Below are 16,827 nucleotides of genomic sequence, written 5' to 3'. Positions count from 1 at the left end.
GGCATGTGACTTGTCTCCTCATCTGTGAAGTGAAGTCACACTGGGTTGAGGTGTGCTCATCTACTGACTGACAGAGCTACCACCTGCCCGTGCCACCCCACCCCACCCCACCCCATCCCCACCCTTTCTCTGCAAGGGAGGGCGGGGCTGCCTGTCACTCTGGTAGCCACTGAGGAGCTGAAGAGGTGCAGCTGAGCCTGTGTCCCCTTCCAGAGCTTCGCCTCAAAGGCAGGAATAGGGGTGGGGAGAGGGAGGGGCCCCAAAGTTCTGGGATGAGTTCAGGCATGATCCCTACCTTATGTAGCAACCACTCTCCGCTTGGTGGAGGGACATGGTAGCATGGGGGGACAGGGAAGCCTCGGGGATACCACAGGCAGGGGGCTCACTGCCCTGGGTTCCAGAAGTTAAGCTGGCCCAGCATTGGGAGAATGAGAATTTAATAGGATCCATTTATTATCCCATAAAAATTAATGAGTTTATTCTGGAGGTTTCTTGGCCTCTTTCAAGTTTTAATAGAGGATTAGTGAGGTCCTGGCTCCTGCAGACCCCTATTATCCCAAAGCCCAAGGGAAGAGCAGGGCCCCTAGGAGTGAGAGGATCCCCCTTCCCACCTCCAGCCACAGTTTGGTCTCTACCGTGACAGCGCCCCTGGTCCAGCCCTGGCCCTGTGCTAATGAGCCTCAGCTAGAGCCTGGCAGGACCACAGAGGGCCCCTGAGGTCTGAGGTCCAGTTCTAGAGGCTTCCAAGTCCATCCACTACAGAAATGATTCTCTTCAGTGTCCAGCATCTTAGGTAGGTTTGCTGCTCACTGCTTCTATTGATGGGGAAGGCAGTTAACTGCTATGCTACCCATGGGGAAACTGAAGCCAGGGATCAAGTGTGACTTCTCAAAGTCACCTAGAAGCTATGGTAGAGCCAGAATGGACACATTCTGCCTCCTGTGGTCTGGAGCTGGCCTGGTGGTCAGCACCAGGAAGCAGTGCTGGTGACAGCTGTCATCTACTTCCCTGTATTCACTGTGTGCTGACTATGTACTCAGCACCCTCATATATAATTTCTGAATCTCACTTCAAGGAGGTCCATGTCATTGTCCTAAGAGATGAAGACATTGGAGCTCAGAATAGTTAAGTAACTTGTCTGAGTTTACACAGCTAACAAGTGGCAGAGCCTGAGACTAGAACTCATACTTTAGCTCTGTCCTCTGCTCCCACTGGCTTTGGCTGCAGCCCTTGGCCTCCTATCTCCCCACCAGCCTGGATGTGGTTACCCTAAGGCATTTACGCAGGGAGCCACGCATCTTCTGGTGATGGGGAAGGAGCCGGCTGGTGTCCTGGAGGTGTAGTTATTGGGGCGGGCACAGAGCTATGCTCAAAGGGACCTTTTTACTGCCAGAACAGGTGCCTTCCTCTCTGCCCCATCGGCTCGCATGGCTGTGTCCTCTTGCTGACTTTCTCTACTCCCTTGTCTCTTCAAATCCTCCTTTATCTTTCAGGTCCAGCTCCTGACCCGCCTCTGGGGGAACCATCCATGCCCGGCCTTCCCGTGACCTCCTGGGGGCATTTCTTGATGCGTGTCTCTTTTCTCATATCTCTGCCCACAAATGTTGACCCCTGGTGCTTGGCTCAGTGAAGTGTGGCTTCTGGGCAGATGGTTTCTAAACCCAGGTTCTGCCTGTCTACACACTCAGCAGGCACCCTGTTCCCCAAAGCACTTGGCTGTTGGTCAGCAGGGGTGGGCAGGGGCAGGTCCTGAAATGAGACGATGGGCATCCAACCCTCGGCAGTGCCCTAGCGCAGCCCTAACTGGCAACTGATAGGGAGGGAGAGTCTACCTGTGCAAGCTAGTAGATCCCCCACCCCACACTACCCTTTCTTCCCCTGTCGCTGACCATTCCTTTCACACCTTCTAACTACTACTGGTAGTTCAGTCAAGTCTGGATGTTTTGGTTTTTTGAGACAAGATCTGACTTGTCAGTCTAATCCAGGCTGGCCTTGAACTCACAGCTCTTCTGCCTCAGCGTCCCGAGTCCTGGAATTACGGCATGTGCCACCATGCCCAGCTCAAGTCTGGATATAAAGTATGAATGGGGGTGCCTCCTCGAGGCTAGACTCCAGGCAGTGGCTGGTTGCTGGAACCTGAGCCCCTGTTTTCTTTGCCTTTTCCTGTGTGAGTATGTCATCCCTCTTCATTTACCCAGGAGGAAACTGGGTCCAGAGGATTTTCCCAGGTCACAGCAACCTCAAGGTAGGGCTGGGGCTCAGGGTGTTGGACCTGTGAAGGCACGTGGCCTGACAGTTCTGAAGAGTGAGTCCTGCAATGTTTGCCATCTGTGGGGCACATGAATTTACATCCAGGGACAGAGAGTATATTGCCTCTTGAGCAGTCAGGGGTGGCTACTTCCCCAACTCTCCAGACAGGGGTGAGGAGTGACCCTGGGCTTCACTCTCTCCAGGGTTCAGGTCTTATTGCCAAACAGAGGGAGCACAGGTAAAAGCAATGGGCACCAAGCAGGACTCAGGCCACCCTACCCAGGTCCGGGCCCCTGATAGGCCAGGTTCATCTGTACAAGTCATCCCCAGCCCGAGACTCCGTGTCCCTGTCAATAAAATGGGGAAGAAAGTATCTAAAAGTCCTACCTGCTCTCATGTGCCAGAATGCAATGAATCATGAGAGGCTCTGAGAAAATATGGAAGGCTATTGTTTACTGAGCATTTCCCACATGTAACATGCTTTATCAGAATTAACTGACTCTCCACAATAGGAGCTCAGTGAGACACTAACCTTTATTACCCATCTTATAGATGAGGAAACTGGGACCAAGGGAAGTGCATTTCCCAAGTTTGCCAGTCTGCATGTGTCAGATTCAACCTTGGGTTGTCTAACACTAGAGTGTGCTATAGTGTGCTGTAGAACTTGCAATGATGCAAAATGTTTTTATATTTGTGTGTTCAGTGTGGTAACTAGGGCTTGGGAGTGTGGCTCAGTGCTAGGTGCTCGCCTAGTATGCATAAAGCCCTGTGTTTGATCCCTAGCACACACAAAAAGATAGTAGCCACACGTGGCTATGGATCACTTGGACTATGGCTAGTAAAGAAGTGAATTTTGACTCTATTTCATGTCAGTAAATTTACAGTTAAGTAGCCACACTTGGTTAGTGGCCATCAGTGGGAAGTGTAGCTCCAGAACCTGACCTGTCCACCCTATAGTACTCTCCTCCTCTCAGGGGGAAGAGCCTAGGACGGGGGTCCTTGAGAAGCATTAACATGGTGTATCTGCTTCTCTTCTTTTAGGCGTGGGGAAACTGAGGACTGGGATTGGGCAGGGGGAGATGACAAGGAACACTAGGACTTCATCAGGGTTTTCATGAAAGCCTCAGGAATGCTAAACCTATCAGCCACTCACTCTCCAAGGAGGGTTAGTGTCTCCTACCACTCAAATTGTTTGCCTCCCAGCACTGGCTGGGCACTGGTGTTCATGTTGGATTTTTGATGAGTAATTTTGGGAGCTTGGGTTGAGCCAATTAGGAAGACCTGGACATCATGAGTGGAAGACAGCCAGGAACATTTGGCCTCCTGTGATTTGGCCTCATGTGATTTGGCCTAGGATGGGGCCTTGGACATGTGCCTATTCTGTGAGAATGCCTGCTGTGCTGCATGGAGTTGTGCCTTCCTCACTGCCCTGTCAGCGGCAGAGGGCAGGATATCCGGTCCAGGCTCTGGCCAAGGGTCTTGGGGCAGCCCCAGAGCAGCTGCCTGGGCGGGTCACTTACATTTACTGAGTGCCAGCTATGGGCCAGGCACATCCATCCTCAAGATCTGTCTTCTACACAGAAATGGCTGCCTTTTGTGCTTGGAATCAACATTTCACAGTTTATTTTTTATTTTTTATTTTTTTATTTTTTTGGTTTTTCTCCGGTACTGGGAACCGAACTCACGACCTTGCGCTTGCCAGGCAGGCGCTTTGTCGCTGAGCTAAATCCTCAGCCCCAACATTTCACAGTTTACATGGGAAGAAACTGAGGCTGAGGGGCAAAGCGAGTCAGCCTACTTTATGCAGAGGAAAAGTGGCAAAAAGGTTTAAGCCAGGTCTATCTGTTCCACAGCGTGTGATCAAAATTTCTTTTTCTTTTCTTTTTTTTTAAAAAAATGTTAGGACTGGGAATTGAACCCAGGGAGCACTGAGATACATCTCAAGCCCTTTTATATTTTTAATTTTGACACAGGATTTAATTTTGAGCCTAGGCTGGGCTCAAATTTTCAGTCTTCCTGCTTCTGCCTCCCAAGTGGCTGGGATTACAGGTTTGAGCCACCACACCCAGTGGGGATAAAAATTCCTACTGCATTGCTTTCTGCTTGGGTATGCATGTGTGAGAATGCGGGTGTATGTGTGTCTGAATGCAAGTCCACACAGGCATGTGCATGTGCGTGTGTGCTTGTGTCTGTGTGTGAGTGTACACAGAGGCACATGCATAGGGCACAAATCATTACCATTTGCCCTTGCTCATGGGTGCCATACTCTGGAACCTTGAATTCAGAAATGCCCAAGCTCCTAGAAGAAGGGGTATACTTCCCACACTATTGTGCCCCCACCTTTTAAACTCTGCCCTCTTCTTGGACCCTTAATCTGAGCCTTCTCAGGGCCCTCTGTTCTGGACAGTCCCTTGGGCCCTGATGGGGTGACACTGCTCTGGGATGTACTTGAGCCAACCCTCTTCACCCCTTCGTCACCTCCCTTCTATGAGGCTGTGACCCAGGGGCCCAGAGTAGACAGAGCTCCCTGCTAACTGCCACGTTCTCTGCTTTCCAATTTAAAATCTAATATGGTCTTGCCACTGCAGAGCTGGGGCCTGGAGAGGTGATTAATGAGGGCTCTGCCACAGCATCACCTGCTGCGCTCTACACCTTCCCCTGCGGCCCTGTGTCTCCCCTCCTGTCTGGCTGCTGGCCCTGGGGACCCAGAGGACCCTAGCCCTGCCTGCCCATAGTTCTTGGGTCTAGGCAGGTGGCATACATGGTGGGGGCCTGGAGTAGGGGTTAGGGGAAAGGTAGGGGGTGGGCATGCAAAGTAGAGGCCATAGAGTTGACCCCAGCTCCGGCGGCATGCAGGAAGGAGTGGGAGGAACAGCAGGGGTTCCCCTTGCCAACATCTCCCTCAGTCTGATCTACTGTATCTCAGCTTGATTCGCCCAGTTCAGTGGCCACAGCAGGAGTCTAGGTAGGCATGGAGGTGAGTATTGGTCTTCCCTCACGGTACAGGTTTCTGTCCATCAGCTCTTTCTGTTCTTCTGTACCCCCAGACCACAACTACTGCCTGTTATGCTGGGCAGGAGGTACAAGAGCTACCCCCTGGACCCAGGGTGCAGGTGGGGACCAAGAGGGCAGAGAAATATGGCCCTGAGCTGGGGGCTCAGGTCACAGCCCTCCCCCAGTGCCAGTCACTCTCACCACTGCGTCAGCAGCAAAGAGCATATTTCTCTGAATGGCAAGCCTTGGAAATGTCAGCAGGGACAGGAAGACTGCGGAGGCAGGAACTGCATTCACCCTAGAACCAGGTCAGCCCGGCCCAGTGATGAAGTTAGGGGGCCAGGGACTGATCTAGGGAGGAACAGTGATCCCCTTCATTCTCTGTCCCCTGCTCAGCTCCACACAGCCACCAAAGATCGATAGTCCCTTTTAGCCAAAAAGCCCAGCAAGACAGGGCCATAAGGTGCCAGGGTTGCAGAGCAGATATCTTTCTGGGCCCCAGACCAGCATCTCCGTGCTGTTGTTCCCTCCAGGCCCCACCTTGATGTTCAAAAGCCAGTTCCATTCCCAGCATGTGTGTCTACTTCTGAGCTGAATAACCAGCCTGGTAGTCCCAAGATTCCATGGCTTTTGGGTCAGATAAAGAGACTGGCTTTGTATATGAGGGCCAAGTTCACCTCTCTGACTTTGTCATCTTTACTCTCTGGCTGTTTTACTGGCTCTTTACTCTCTATCTATCAGAGAAGAGATAGATTGGGGGAATGTTTCAGAGGTTGGAAGGGTGCTGGGCCCAGATCTCTGGGCTACTGTGGTCCTTAATGCTGAGGTGGACTCTGGCTATTCTCTATCTTGCAGGTGACTAGGGTGCCTGTTCTTAGCTGTATGAACTGGAAAGCCTGGTGAACTGTGGCTCCAGTGTGTAGGTAGCTGTGCCGCTGACAAGCTGTGTGACTTTGGGCTTGTCCTACCCTCTCTGGGCTTTTCTGGTTTTTCAAACAGCACTTGGTTCCTGACTTTTTGAGTCTTTGGGTGGGTAGGACGAGGTAATGGCTCTTCTTTTATCAGTGTCCAACCCTAGGGGCGAGTAGAGACTCCTGGTGACTACAGGTAGAAGTGGAGGGGACTTGGCAGGGTGGGGGATTGTGCTCTGCTGTGTGCACTGGAGCCTGTCTCATCTCCACCTGTTGGTCAGTTTTTGCTGAGCACTGGAAGACTAGGCTGTATGTGTACATACCTATGTGAGCATATATGTGTGCATGTGTGAATATATCTGTGCAAGTATGTGTATATGCCAATATGAGCATGCCTACATGCATATATGTGAGCATGCATGCTCGTGAGTCTGCCTGTATGAATATTCACATGTATTTGTATATGTGTGAGTCTACAAATGTGAATGAGTGTGTATGTATATGTGTGAGTGTGCACACATGTCTATTGTGTGGACATGTAGCATGTTTCTGTCCACATGTATATGGGCACATGCTGGGGGCACACGTAAGGGGGGAGCACAGGAGAGAGCGCTACCTTTTGGAGTACCTACTCTGGGCCACTGCTCACGTGCACTAGCCACGCACCCTCCTCATCCCGCAGGTGAAGAATCAGGGGCAGAGAGCTGACTTGGCCTGTGGGAAGTGGTCCAGCTGGGCCTGGGAGGCAGACCTGAGGTATCCCTGTCTTACTGAGCTCAAGAGACAGACAGGACAGATGCTGGGACAAACAGGGTTCTGAGAGAAAAGACAGCCAGAGCCCAGAGGAAGGCACCTAGGGGTGCCTTTAGTTCAGACTTCTTGAACTGCTCTGCTCCACCCTCTTCCAGCTCATGCCAGTTTCCAGAGCAGCTAAGGTGGGTGATAGGGATGAAACCCAGAAGCCCTGAGGATCTAGAGGGTAGTTAGCGAGATGGTGTCCTTTTGGCAGAGTTGAGTTGCAGCACGAGCTCAGAACTCCTCTGGAAGGTCAGGGACAGTACCAGTCCCTGGATATATCAACTCACTTGGTATGCCTCCCTTTGAGTCTGTCTGCGTCTACCAGCTTCCATGGGGGAGACTCAGGAGCTATGGTTTTTCTTTCAAATGGCCTAGAGAAGAGGCACTAGTCACTGGAGGTCTGGGCTCTTCTCTTTGGAACTGGTGGGGTGGAGGCAGGGGCAGGTGTGTGTGTGTCTGTGTGTGTGTGTGTGTGTGTGTGTGTGTGTGTGTGTCTGTGTGTGTCTGTGTGTGTAGCCTGGAAACCTGTATCCAGCCCCAGGCAGGAGGGATATAATTTGACTTGTCTTAGGGCATAGGCCCTGCACCTGTTGACTAACCCATGTGCCCTTGCCCCATGGCCCTGTAGGGCTGAGGGAAGGGATATCTGCTTAGCACCCTAATAGGTGAGGCTCCCCAGGTTTAGCTTGTTCCTCCACTTTCCAGCCTGAATGGAGGAGGGGAGGGGTACAGAGCTGCTAAAAATAGCAACAGCAGCTCTAGCTGTGAGTCTCCTTGAGGGGTCAGTGGAGCCCAAGATTGGGGAGAAAAAGAATAGAATGGGCTGCAAGGATAGGGAACCACCAGCCTGAGCTGGAGCCTGTTGTGCCTATACCCCAGCCCCGGTCCCAGCATTCGGAGAGGGCTCAGACACCCAGAAGTGGACAAGCCAGGCAGAGATGCACACAGACTCAGCTACCTGCTTATGTGGAGTGCTTCCCCAAAACCCCAGAGACACAAGATGGACCCAGCTATGCAGGGTGGCTGGACCCAGTAGGAGAGGACTAGGGCTCATCCACAAAATAGGCACTGAGTGGGCAGGGAGAGAAGGGGAACAAGGGAATCTGGGCAAGTAAATGTGTGAATGATCTCTCTTGTGTGTACCTTGCTGGGCCCACCTTCACACCTCTGCCTGGAGATGCCAGGGGCTCTTTGATCTTCCATCTCCTCCAACCATCCACAACACAGAGCCTCACGATAGGAGAGGGATTGCCAGCTGCTAGACCAGATGTTTTACATCCTTGCTGGATGTATGTTTGTTCGTTTGTAGTGCTGGGGATTGAACCTAGGGCCCTGCCGCTGAGCTCCACCCCAGTCCTCCTTGCAAGATATAAATGATGTCTAAGACAATGTTCACCAGAGCAGTGTGCCAGAGTGAAGGGCCTAGAAGCATCTTGAACCCAGCCCTTGTCTCTGCACTGCTAGTCTCACCTTCTTGGTCTGACCTGGTCAGGTTGAGGCTCATCCCTCACCCTTATTTCAACAGTCATGTCCTGGACTCCTTGGGCATCTGATCCAGCACTCAGTGACTACCCCTCCTGTGGTCAGACAGCTCTGGCTGTGGGAGGACGCCTTTCCCCCACAACCTCAGGCTGGCCTCCTGGTCTCTTCACAGTCACTGATCCTTCTGATTTCCTTTGATTCTGATGCTGTCCTTGAAAGAGGCGGGAAGCAAACAGGCACCCTGAATTCCCAAGGAAACTAAGGCAGAGGGAGGCAACACAATTTACTCAAGATCACTCAACTAGCAAGACCAGGCCTGGGTTTATACGCTGGGATCCTGGCTCCCTCACCAGCACTCTGCTGATCCTGTTCTTTTGGGACTGTGTCCTCCTTGAGGCACAACTTGGCTCCCCACGCTGTGTGACCCCTCCCCCAGGCTCCCTGGGCACCTGCTGGCTGGTGGGACCAGGGCCAGACACTCAGCAGGTGGCTGCTTGGGGGACAAAGGAGCTGGTGCTCAGCTGCTGGGCTGGGAGGGTGGGAGAGCAGGGAGAAGCTGTAGTGGGGGTGGAGGAATCTGGGCTAGGAGTGGGGAGGGGCAGGGTTGATTTAAAAGCAGGGTGCCTTTAACAAGGAGCCAGGGAATAAATTGCAGGAAAACAGCATGCAAATGAGATGGGGGCAGTGCTCAGTGGTTCAGGCACTTTTTACTGCCCTCCACCCCCACCCCTTCTGCCCTCCTAGCCTGGACCAGCTGGCGGGAGGGCCCTGCGGGTAGAGAAAGGAGCAGCGCTTGTGGGTAGGGGAGGGGTGTGTGTGTGTGTGTGTGTGTGTGTGTGTGTGTGTGTGTGTAGGGGGTGCTGAAGGACAGGTTGAGGTTGATGATGGGGTGTCATGATTCCTCTGGCTGAGCCTGCTGGGGACTGCATTACAGTGGTGGATACCACTGCTTGGATTTAGCAGCACATTTGGTTTGGTGGCAGGAGGGAACACTGCACCTGCTTTGCCTTTTTCGGTTTTGTTTTTTTGAGACAAGTTCTCATTATGTGGTCCAGGCTGGTCTTGAACTCATTATATAGCTTAGACAGGCCTTGAACTCATAGTGATCCTACTGCTTCCTGAGTCCTGGGATTACAGGCATGCGCCACCACACCTGGCTTGCTTTGCTCTTTTGAGAGTTAGGGGACACGTAGACCCAATAGAGATGGGAAGAGTTGTGATGGAGAACACCCATCACGGCCTGGCCCGAAGAACTCAGGCACTTGCTGAGACTTTACAGAACCAAACTGTGAACACTCTTGCTGCAGATGAGGAACTGAGGCTCAGAATAGATCCTAGTCAGGATCCTCCTGTCCTTCTGAAGGTTAGGATAGTTGGATCATGTAGGTGCTGTTTGGTATCTCATCTGTATCTCATTCAATTAAAATCAAAAGGTCCTTGATCTTGTGGGAGAGATGGTTAGAGCTGGACTTATTAAGAAGGCAGCTCCCCTCCAGACTGAGTTCCTTAAAGCCAAGGATTATATTATATCCCTGTCCATCAAAGCACCTGGTAGGTGCTGAACAGAGAGTTATTGGATGGAGAATAGATTCATGGGTGAAGGATGGAGAGGCTATGTTCTTGATGGATGGTGTTTGCTGTATAGAGGACAGAGAGAGCCACCTGGGATGAGTGATTAGGAAAAGGGGCACCGGGCGTGGTGGCACATGTCTGTAATCCCAGCACTTGGGAGGTTGAAGCAGGGGGATTGCCTCAAGTTCAAGGCCAGCCTGAAGTACATAGCAAGACCCTGTCTTAAATAAATAAATAAATAAATGCAAATAAGCAGGACCTAGGATGGTATTCCAGGTATGGAAAAATGGCTGAGCAAAACTGTAGAGGTTGGACCAAACAAAGCATGCACAGGGTCTAGGATTTATTTTCACTTTGTCTCCCCATTGCCCCCCTTCCCATGCCCACTCAGTCCCTGCTCATCTCTTGGGACAGCCCCTTATTCCTGCTGGGCCCAGTCAGGACCTCCCATCCCACCCCCTCCCTTCCTGCCAGACTGCCTGCCAGTAAGGCTGCAGCCTTTGCAGCCAGAGACCAGGATTGTTGTTGGAGAAGCTGCTGGTTTGTTTGTTCCTGAGCCCTCGGAGAAATCTCAACAATCAATGGCCAACAACACTCTGCCTGCGGCTGCAGCATCGATCCTCCCCTTCCAGGCCTGGTAGCTGGGTAGTAGTTAGGCAGGTGGAAGGGAGCTGGGGCAGACTTGAGCCTTCCCACTTGGGGGCTGAGGCTCCATGGAGGCTGAGGGGATGGGGTAGCCCAAGATGCCAGGACAGTTGAGACTGGTCTTCACTCACCAAGGCCCAAAGTGTGGGACAATCACCTAAGGCTGTGATCTCTGGGCCTAACTTCAGGGAGCACATTTCACCTGACTTCTGGTCCTGGGCTTCTTCTTGGTCTCTAATTATTAGAAAGGATGTTTCATTCCTTTGCCACTAAGGGCAGGACACAATAAAATGTCTCTAACCTACTGCATTGAGGGCTGAGAGTAGATATCAGCAGAGAAGCAACTGTCCTGAACAAAAATGTGCTAGAAGAAAGGGGCTGTTTATGTCTTGAGTTTATCTGACAACATGAGCTTGAACTTGGTCTATGAAAGGAAGGTAATAGCTTCTATCTCTCAGAGATGATGTAAGGGTTAAGTAAGCTAATGTATGCAAAGCACTCAGTGGACAGCCTGACACGTACTGTTACCTAATAAATGTTTGCTATTATTGTTGATGCTATTGCTGTTGTTTGAATAGTGGTGTTCTCCTGGATTTCCATCTGCCTGTATTGTAGCTCTGCCCTAGTTAATGTGGTGGGGATGGACACAATGTTGGCTGAGGCCAGCTTTTGCAAAATGGGCAGGCACTTTGCAGTGGCCTTGTTAATTATTGCCTGTGTAGCCCAAGGTGACTAAATATCTCAACAACCCAGTTTTCCTATCTGTAAAGTGGGGACAACTAATCTCTTATTGTATTAAGTGGAAAATTTATGTGAAAGGCCAGCTCAGGAAAGCCTGGGCCCCTGGGTGTCCTGGGGCAGACCTTGTGCCTCAATACATGTTTGTGGAATGAGTGAATGAATGAATGGTAGATGGATATCCCCCAGGGTTTGCTTTTTAAAGGAGCTGTGAAAGGCTCATAAGCCTGAATTTTCATGATTCTAGAGGAATCTTAGGATCCCTCCCCACTCCATCCAAGGGCACATCAGCTCAGAGATGATCCTAGTTTCACATTGATTCCTCCAAGCTGTGTGAGGGTATCTGAACTGAGATGGATGCGGGGCTTTAGAACCAGAGAACATAAGGTTGTCTCTTCCTCATTTGAGTCCTTAAGTTCCCTCTTAGACAGCAGAGGGTTGGGTGGGTAGGGGTCAGGAAGGCTGGGCCCTGGGCTTATCTCTACTGATGTCTACCTGTGCCATTCTCAGGTATTTATCAATATGCATTTAATGTCTGGTGTGTGCTAGGCTCTGTGCCACTGGGGACACAAGCAGTGATAGCACTAAGGGTCGACTGGGGAGAACCTTTACCCAATGAACAATGACCATCAGTACCCTACCCCCAACCCACCTCAGGCTGATGGCATGACAGCTTAATTTGTAGAAGGAAAAAACTAAGTAAAGGCTATAATTTACAGTTGGGATAATTGGCCAACTGTTAGGAAAGGGAAAAAACCCTACCATAACCATCTATGTAAAAATAGTGTGCTTGCTACGCAAACTCAGCTTTAAGACACAGTTCCAGCTGCTATGGGGGCACCTCTCCATACTAACCAGGCAGCTGACCCTAAGCTTCTCCTGAATAGGCATTCTGAGCTGCCCTAAGATATATGGGGGAGCAAAACAGACTTGGTGTCCTCTTCTGAGTTCAGTTTTGCTGCTGGGAGAAATATTAAGCAACCAGGCACTTGTGACCCAATAAGATATATACCTTGATGGGTGAAGCAAGGAAAAGTGGGAGCGTGAAAGAGTCCCCCAACCCAGGCTGGAGGACAGGTTTCTCTGAGAAACCATATGCCTAATAAATACGTGCTAAGAAATTACTGAAATGCCAGCTAGGCTGGTATTTAAGGTAGAGTGAACCAGATTGGCCCTGGAGGGACAAAGAATTAGGAGAAGGAATGGCAAGATCCCAGGAGCTGTTGAAAACTCAGCTAGTTTGGGAAATTGGCCTGGCTGGATTAGTCATCTTCCTGGAGTTGCTGCTTCCTGCTGGAATTGGCCTTGGAGACTTCCTGTGTATGTGCACCAAGGCTGGCAGCATTACCTCCTCCAAGTTCTTCTTTCCTTCTCCTTCTTTCCTTCCTTTTTTCTTTCCTTCCTTCCTTCCTTTCCTCTTTTCTTCCCTCCTTCCTTCCTTCCTTCTTCTCTCTCTCTTTCTTTTTTTTTTTTTAATGAAAGCTGGCTTCTCATCCACGAGAGTGGGCCAGTAACCTGGGCACACAGAAATCTGCATGGCTTGACAAAGCCCTTTGAGGCCCGGATGTGCTCCTAGGCTTGGCAACCATGAATGTGGTGTAACTTTACAGTGAAAGCTCCAGAGAGTGAAGACTCAGAGAAGCATGCCTGAGGCCACATGACAGGCTGTGCTCTTAACCATGTGGACCGAAAGATTCCTTAACTAAAGTTACTCTCGCCTATAGCCCCGTTTGTTGCCCTCTTTCTTGTTTGAGGGGTGAGTAGAGCACTGAGCCCTGACAGCTCTGCCCAGGTGAGGGCGCAGCATTCCTGAGTGGAGCCCAGCCCGGCAGATGAGCTGCTGGGGCTGGTGGAGGGGTGCAGGTTAGGAGAGGTAGAGACTAAAAGGGCAAAAAGAGGCTGCAGAGTCCAACTGGACAGAGAGAGGAGTTAAGGAAGCAGGTTTTCTGATATGGCTCCTCTTTCAGGCAGCCTTAGTGGTGGTGGTGGGGTGGGGGCACAGAAGCTTAGTTTCTAATTAAGCCTAGCCCCTGTGTCTTCTTGCTCCCCATTAGCACCCCACAGCATCCCCGAGGCATTTTAAGCTGCCACCCTGCTGAGGAGGCCGGGATGGCCGCCAGGACCTGCCAAGCTTGATGTGCTTAGGCTGTGAGGGGCAAAAAGCCAAGTGAGGCTTCCCCCTCCTCTCCACAGCAGTTTCTGGGCCCCTTGGTCTCCTTCTTCTGCCCACCACATCAACTGGGGGTTTGAGTGGAATCCAGATTATCTCCTTGTCCCCAGTGCCACATCCTGACCCTAAAGTGTAGGGTAGGGAACAGGGAGTAGGACAGAGGGTCAGCTCCTTCTGCAGCAGCCCCCAGCCTCAAGGCTAGGCTGTCGGAATCCAGCACAAATAAAGCAGTCAGTGGGAAGCAAGCGTCAATTACCATTTTAGGTTAAGGCAGCTTTGGTTTGTTAACCCTTGCTGTCACGGGGATCCTGGAAGTCAAATCCTTCCCTTTCTCTCCTTCCTCCTCCATGTCTTACCTCTCTTTAAGCAATCTTCTAGTTCCTGGCAGAGTGAGCACTAAGATTTGAGGTCCTCACTCCCCCTTTTCCCACCACACTCTTGAGCAAGCTCAGAGAGGTGTTAGAGTGGGTCCAAGGTCACACAGCATAGAGGCAGCCTCCACCCCTGGGGACCCAATCCCACTGGTTCCGCTGCTTCTACCTTCACAGTCTCCCCAGGCCACATTCACACATGCAGAGTTTAATTAACTTTATTGATATTCAGAAATTAGGAGAATGACTAAAGGTAATTGCTCATTAAAAATCATTAAACTGACACAGCAGGCCTGAGCAGGCTCAGCCTCTCCTGTACCGCCTTCTTCCCTACTATAGCAAGACCTCCCCGAAACTGCCCATGGGTTGGGTGGATACACTGTGGTCCACAGTGCCCCTTAGATCTGGGGCCAATTCTTCACAGGAAGTGCAAAGGGAATAGGGGACTGAGTCCATGGAGGGGGCCTATTCTCACCCTATCTCCAAAGCCTCTGGGGCCTCTGCCTACCAAGACTCCTGCCGCTTCTGGGCTGCGCCTGGCTGCATCTAGCAGCTGGAGTCTCAAATGTGAGCAAAGCTCTGAGGGCTGCAAGACTGCTAGGCTAAGGGATGCATGGCCCTGGCTGCGAAGGCTCATGGCCTTTGGCCTTTGCTCCTCAAGAGCTCTCCTTCCCGGAAGCCTCCAGGAACTCTGAGATACCCAAAGGCACTGTCTCCCAATGAGAGGACTCAGTACCTTGAGCAACCAGGATCTTAAATCACAGCTAGAGAGGGAGGGGCCTCTGGGCCACCCAGCTCTGGTGCCCATGCCTTCACCTGCCAGGCTTCTTCCTCCTTTCCTCTGAGTGAAAATAAAGATCTTCCTCAGCAGTCAGACACCTGGCCCAAAAATGGGCACTGGAGATGCTACTGGGTCAGAGAGGGACGTTCACAGGGGACACAGAGACTTCCGGCCAAGAGTGGGCAAATTCCTCCCAACACCCGCCCCCACAAACTCAGTGGGGCTCAGGGGACTCCCAGCCACGTCAGCCTTCCTGTGGAGCCCTGAAGTCTCAGCCCAGCTCCCAGGAAGTCCTCTGACAGAGGCTGAGTTCTCGCCCATTGTTCAGACCTCCCCAAGCATAGACAAGGTGGGACTTGCTACTGCAGACACACAAGTTCCAATTACACTCACAGCAGGACACAGTCACACAAGAGGCCTCCGACTGCAAGCCAGGGAATGGACACTGGCCCTGTGCCTCAGGGGAGCTGTCCAGAGCAAGGATGTGGCCAGACTCCCATTCAGATCCTGAATTCAGAGGGACATACTTGACGGCTACCTCACCTACGGGCTTCTCTTTGCCTATTCAGTTCCTGGGGTGAGGCTTCCGGAATTCTTCCTCTCAACATAAACACCCGGTTCCAAGTTACCCGTGTAGCTGGAGGATTCGATGTGGCCAGGTGGCTGGGAGAGGACACGGGGCTGCGCGAGAGCAGGGCTAAAGGCTCCGAGGCAGGCTTCCACACCCTTGGAGCCATAAAGCCAAAAACTCTGCGGTGTAGGGGCCCAGCGCTGCCCTGACCTCAGATGCGGAGGGGAAAGATCCAGCGCAGAGGTTAGAAATTCCCCTTCTTCGCTCCTCCACAATAGGCGCTGCGAACCATATGGCGAGGGACCGCGGTTTGCAACTCCGAGAGCGGTTTCTACCCCACCAGCCGGTGGAAGGAGCAGGAGAAAGACCCGAGCAATCAGCTTCGAAAAACAGCTTGCTTGAACCGGGACGGAAGGTACAGACAAGACTCTAAAACCTTCCTTTTCAGGAGCACAGAACCTTTATCCTTTCCCCAAACTCCCTTTGTGCCTACTCCAAGGCCAAGCTTCCCTCTGACCCGAGACAATGAAGTTGAGGTTGTGACTCTCCGCGAGGGGTTGGGGGCGCAGGGTAGGGAACCGCCAGTCCTCTCGCAGCCAGTCTGACTACTGCCGATGGGTGGAAGGTTTAAGAAGGCAGGCAGGAGGGAGGCAGAGCTCTGGGCGTTTTCGGTGTGTGTGTAAAGGACTTCAGAGAGGACAGACTATCCCGGGACCTCATATTCTGCAGTCCAGAGCACAGAGAGGAGCCAGATACATGGCCCAGGGGTCCCCGAGTGTTCTCCCAAAACTGTGCTCTAGGTCCTGATTCTGGCATGGCAGTGCTAAGGCGGAGGGAGGTGAGCGACAGCCTAACCCCGGGTCCGGACGACATCAGGCCGGGTTCCTCCGCAGTCAGGATGCGAGAGGCCCGGAACCCGCGACAAAGTCGTGCGAAGTTTGGCGGGCAGCAGGGTAGGCGGGATCGCGGGCCGCCGGCCAGACTGTCCCGACTCACCGCCCCGCGTCCCCCCGCCCGCGCCTCGGCGCCCCTAGACGCCTGGAGTGTGGCGAGGTGGCGCGCGGGTGAGCGCGTGTGTGCGGGGAGGGGGTGGCGTGATGAATTGCAGCAGAGAAATCCCATTAGATCCGGGGAGATGATTAAAGGCGAGGTCTCGGCCAGGCGCGAATGGCGGGAGCCGCGGCAGCTTCCCGCCCGCGGAGCCTGCGCCCCGCCCGGCTCCGCCGGCGCCGAGGGCAGCGCAGCCGGCGGGACGCGGAGCTCGGGCTGGACAACCGGACGCGCGCAGCTGAGCGCCAGGGCGGTGTTCCCTTCCTACCCGCCGGGACCTCGCCCCCGCTCCCGTCCTGCGCCGGACGCCGGGGTCCCTTACCGTGAACCAGGAGCGCCAGCAGCGAGGGCAGGAGCAGCAGGGCTGCTGGGCGCATGGTGCTGGTTGCAGCCGCGCCCCGGACTGGGGCCGCAGCGGTAGGGCGAGGGGCTCTGCGAGGCGTGGGCGCAGGAGGGGCAGAGCCTGCCTGGTCCGGCAGGGAGCGGGAGCGGGA

At 52.8% G+C, this 16,827-nt stretch overlaps 2 protein-coding genes across 7 annotated transcripts in view; one reads left to right on the top strand and one right to left on the bottom strand.

The window, feature by feature from the left end:
* Positions 1-16,821, bottom strand: part of Sez6 (seizure related 6 homolog (mouse)) — a 45,173-nt gene extending 28,352 nt beyond the window's left edge. For 2 of the 5 annotated variants that reach the window (XM_005402700.2, XM_013503418.1), the window contains exon 1: positions 16,656-16,821. In XM_005402700.2, the coding sequence (XP_005402757.1) occupies positions 16,656-16,710 (55 nt within the window). In that variant the 5' untranslated portion in view covers positions 16,711-16,821. The remainder of the gene's footprint in view (positions 1-16,655) is intronic. The other 3 variants (XM_005402701.2, XM_005402702.2, XM_005402699.2) reach the window with 2 other exon arrangements.
* The window catches only part of Pipox (pipecolic acid oxidase), a 96,525-nt gene that overhangs the window by 32,570 nt on the left and 47,128 nt on the right, over positions 1-16,827 (top strand). The window lies entirely within an intron of this gene.

Source organism: Chinchilla lanigera, unplaced genomic scaffold (genome assembly GCF_000276665.1).
Source record: "Chinchilla lanigera isolate Chin_1 unplaced genomic scaffold, ChiLan1.0 scaffold00080, whole genome shotgun sequence".
NCBI lineage: Eukaryota > Metazoa > Chordata > Mammalia > Rodentia > Chinchillidae > Chinchilla > Chinchilla lanigera.
The sequence above is the reverse complement of the archived record's forward strand: the minus strand, read 5'-3'. Positions and strand labels throughout refer to the sequence as shown.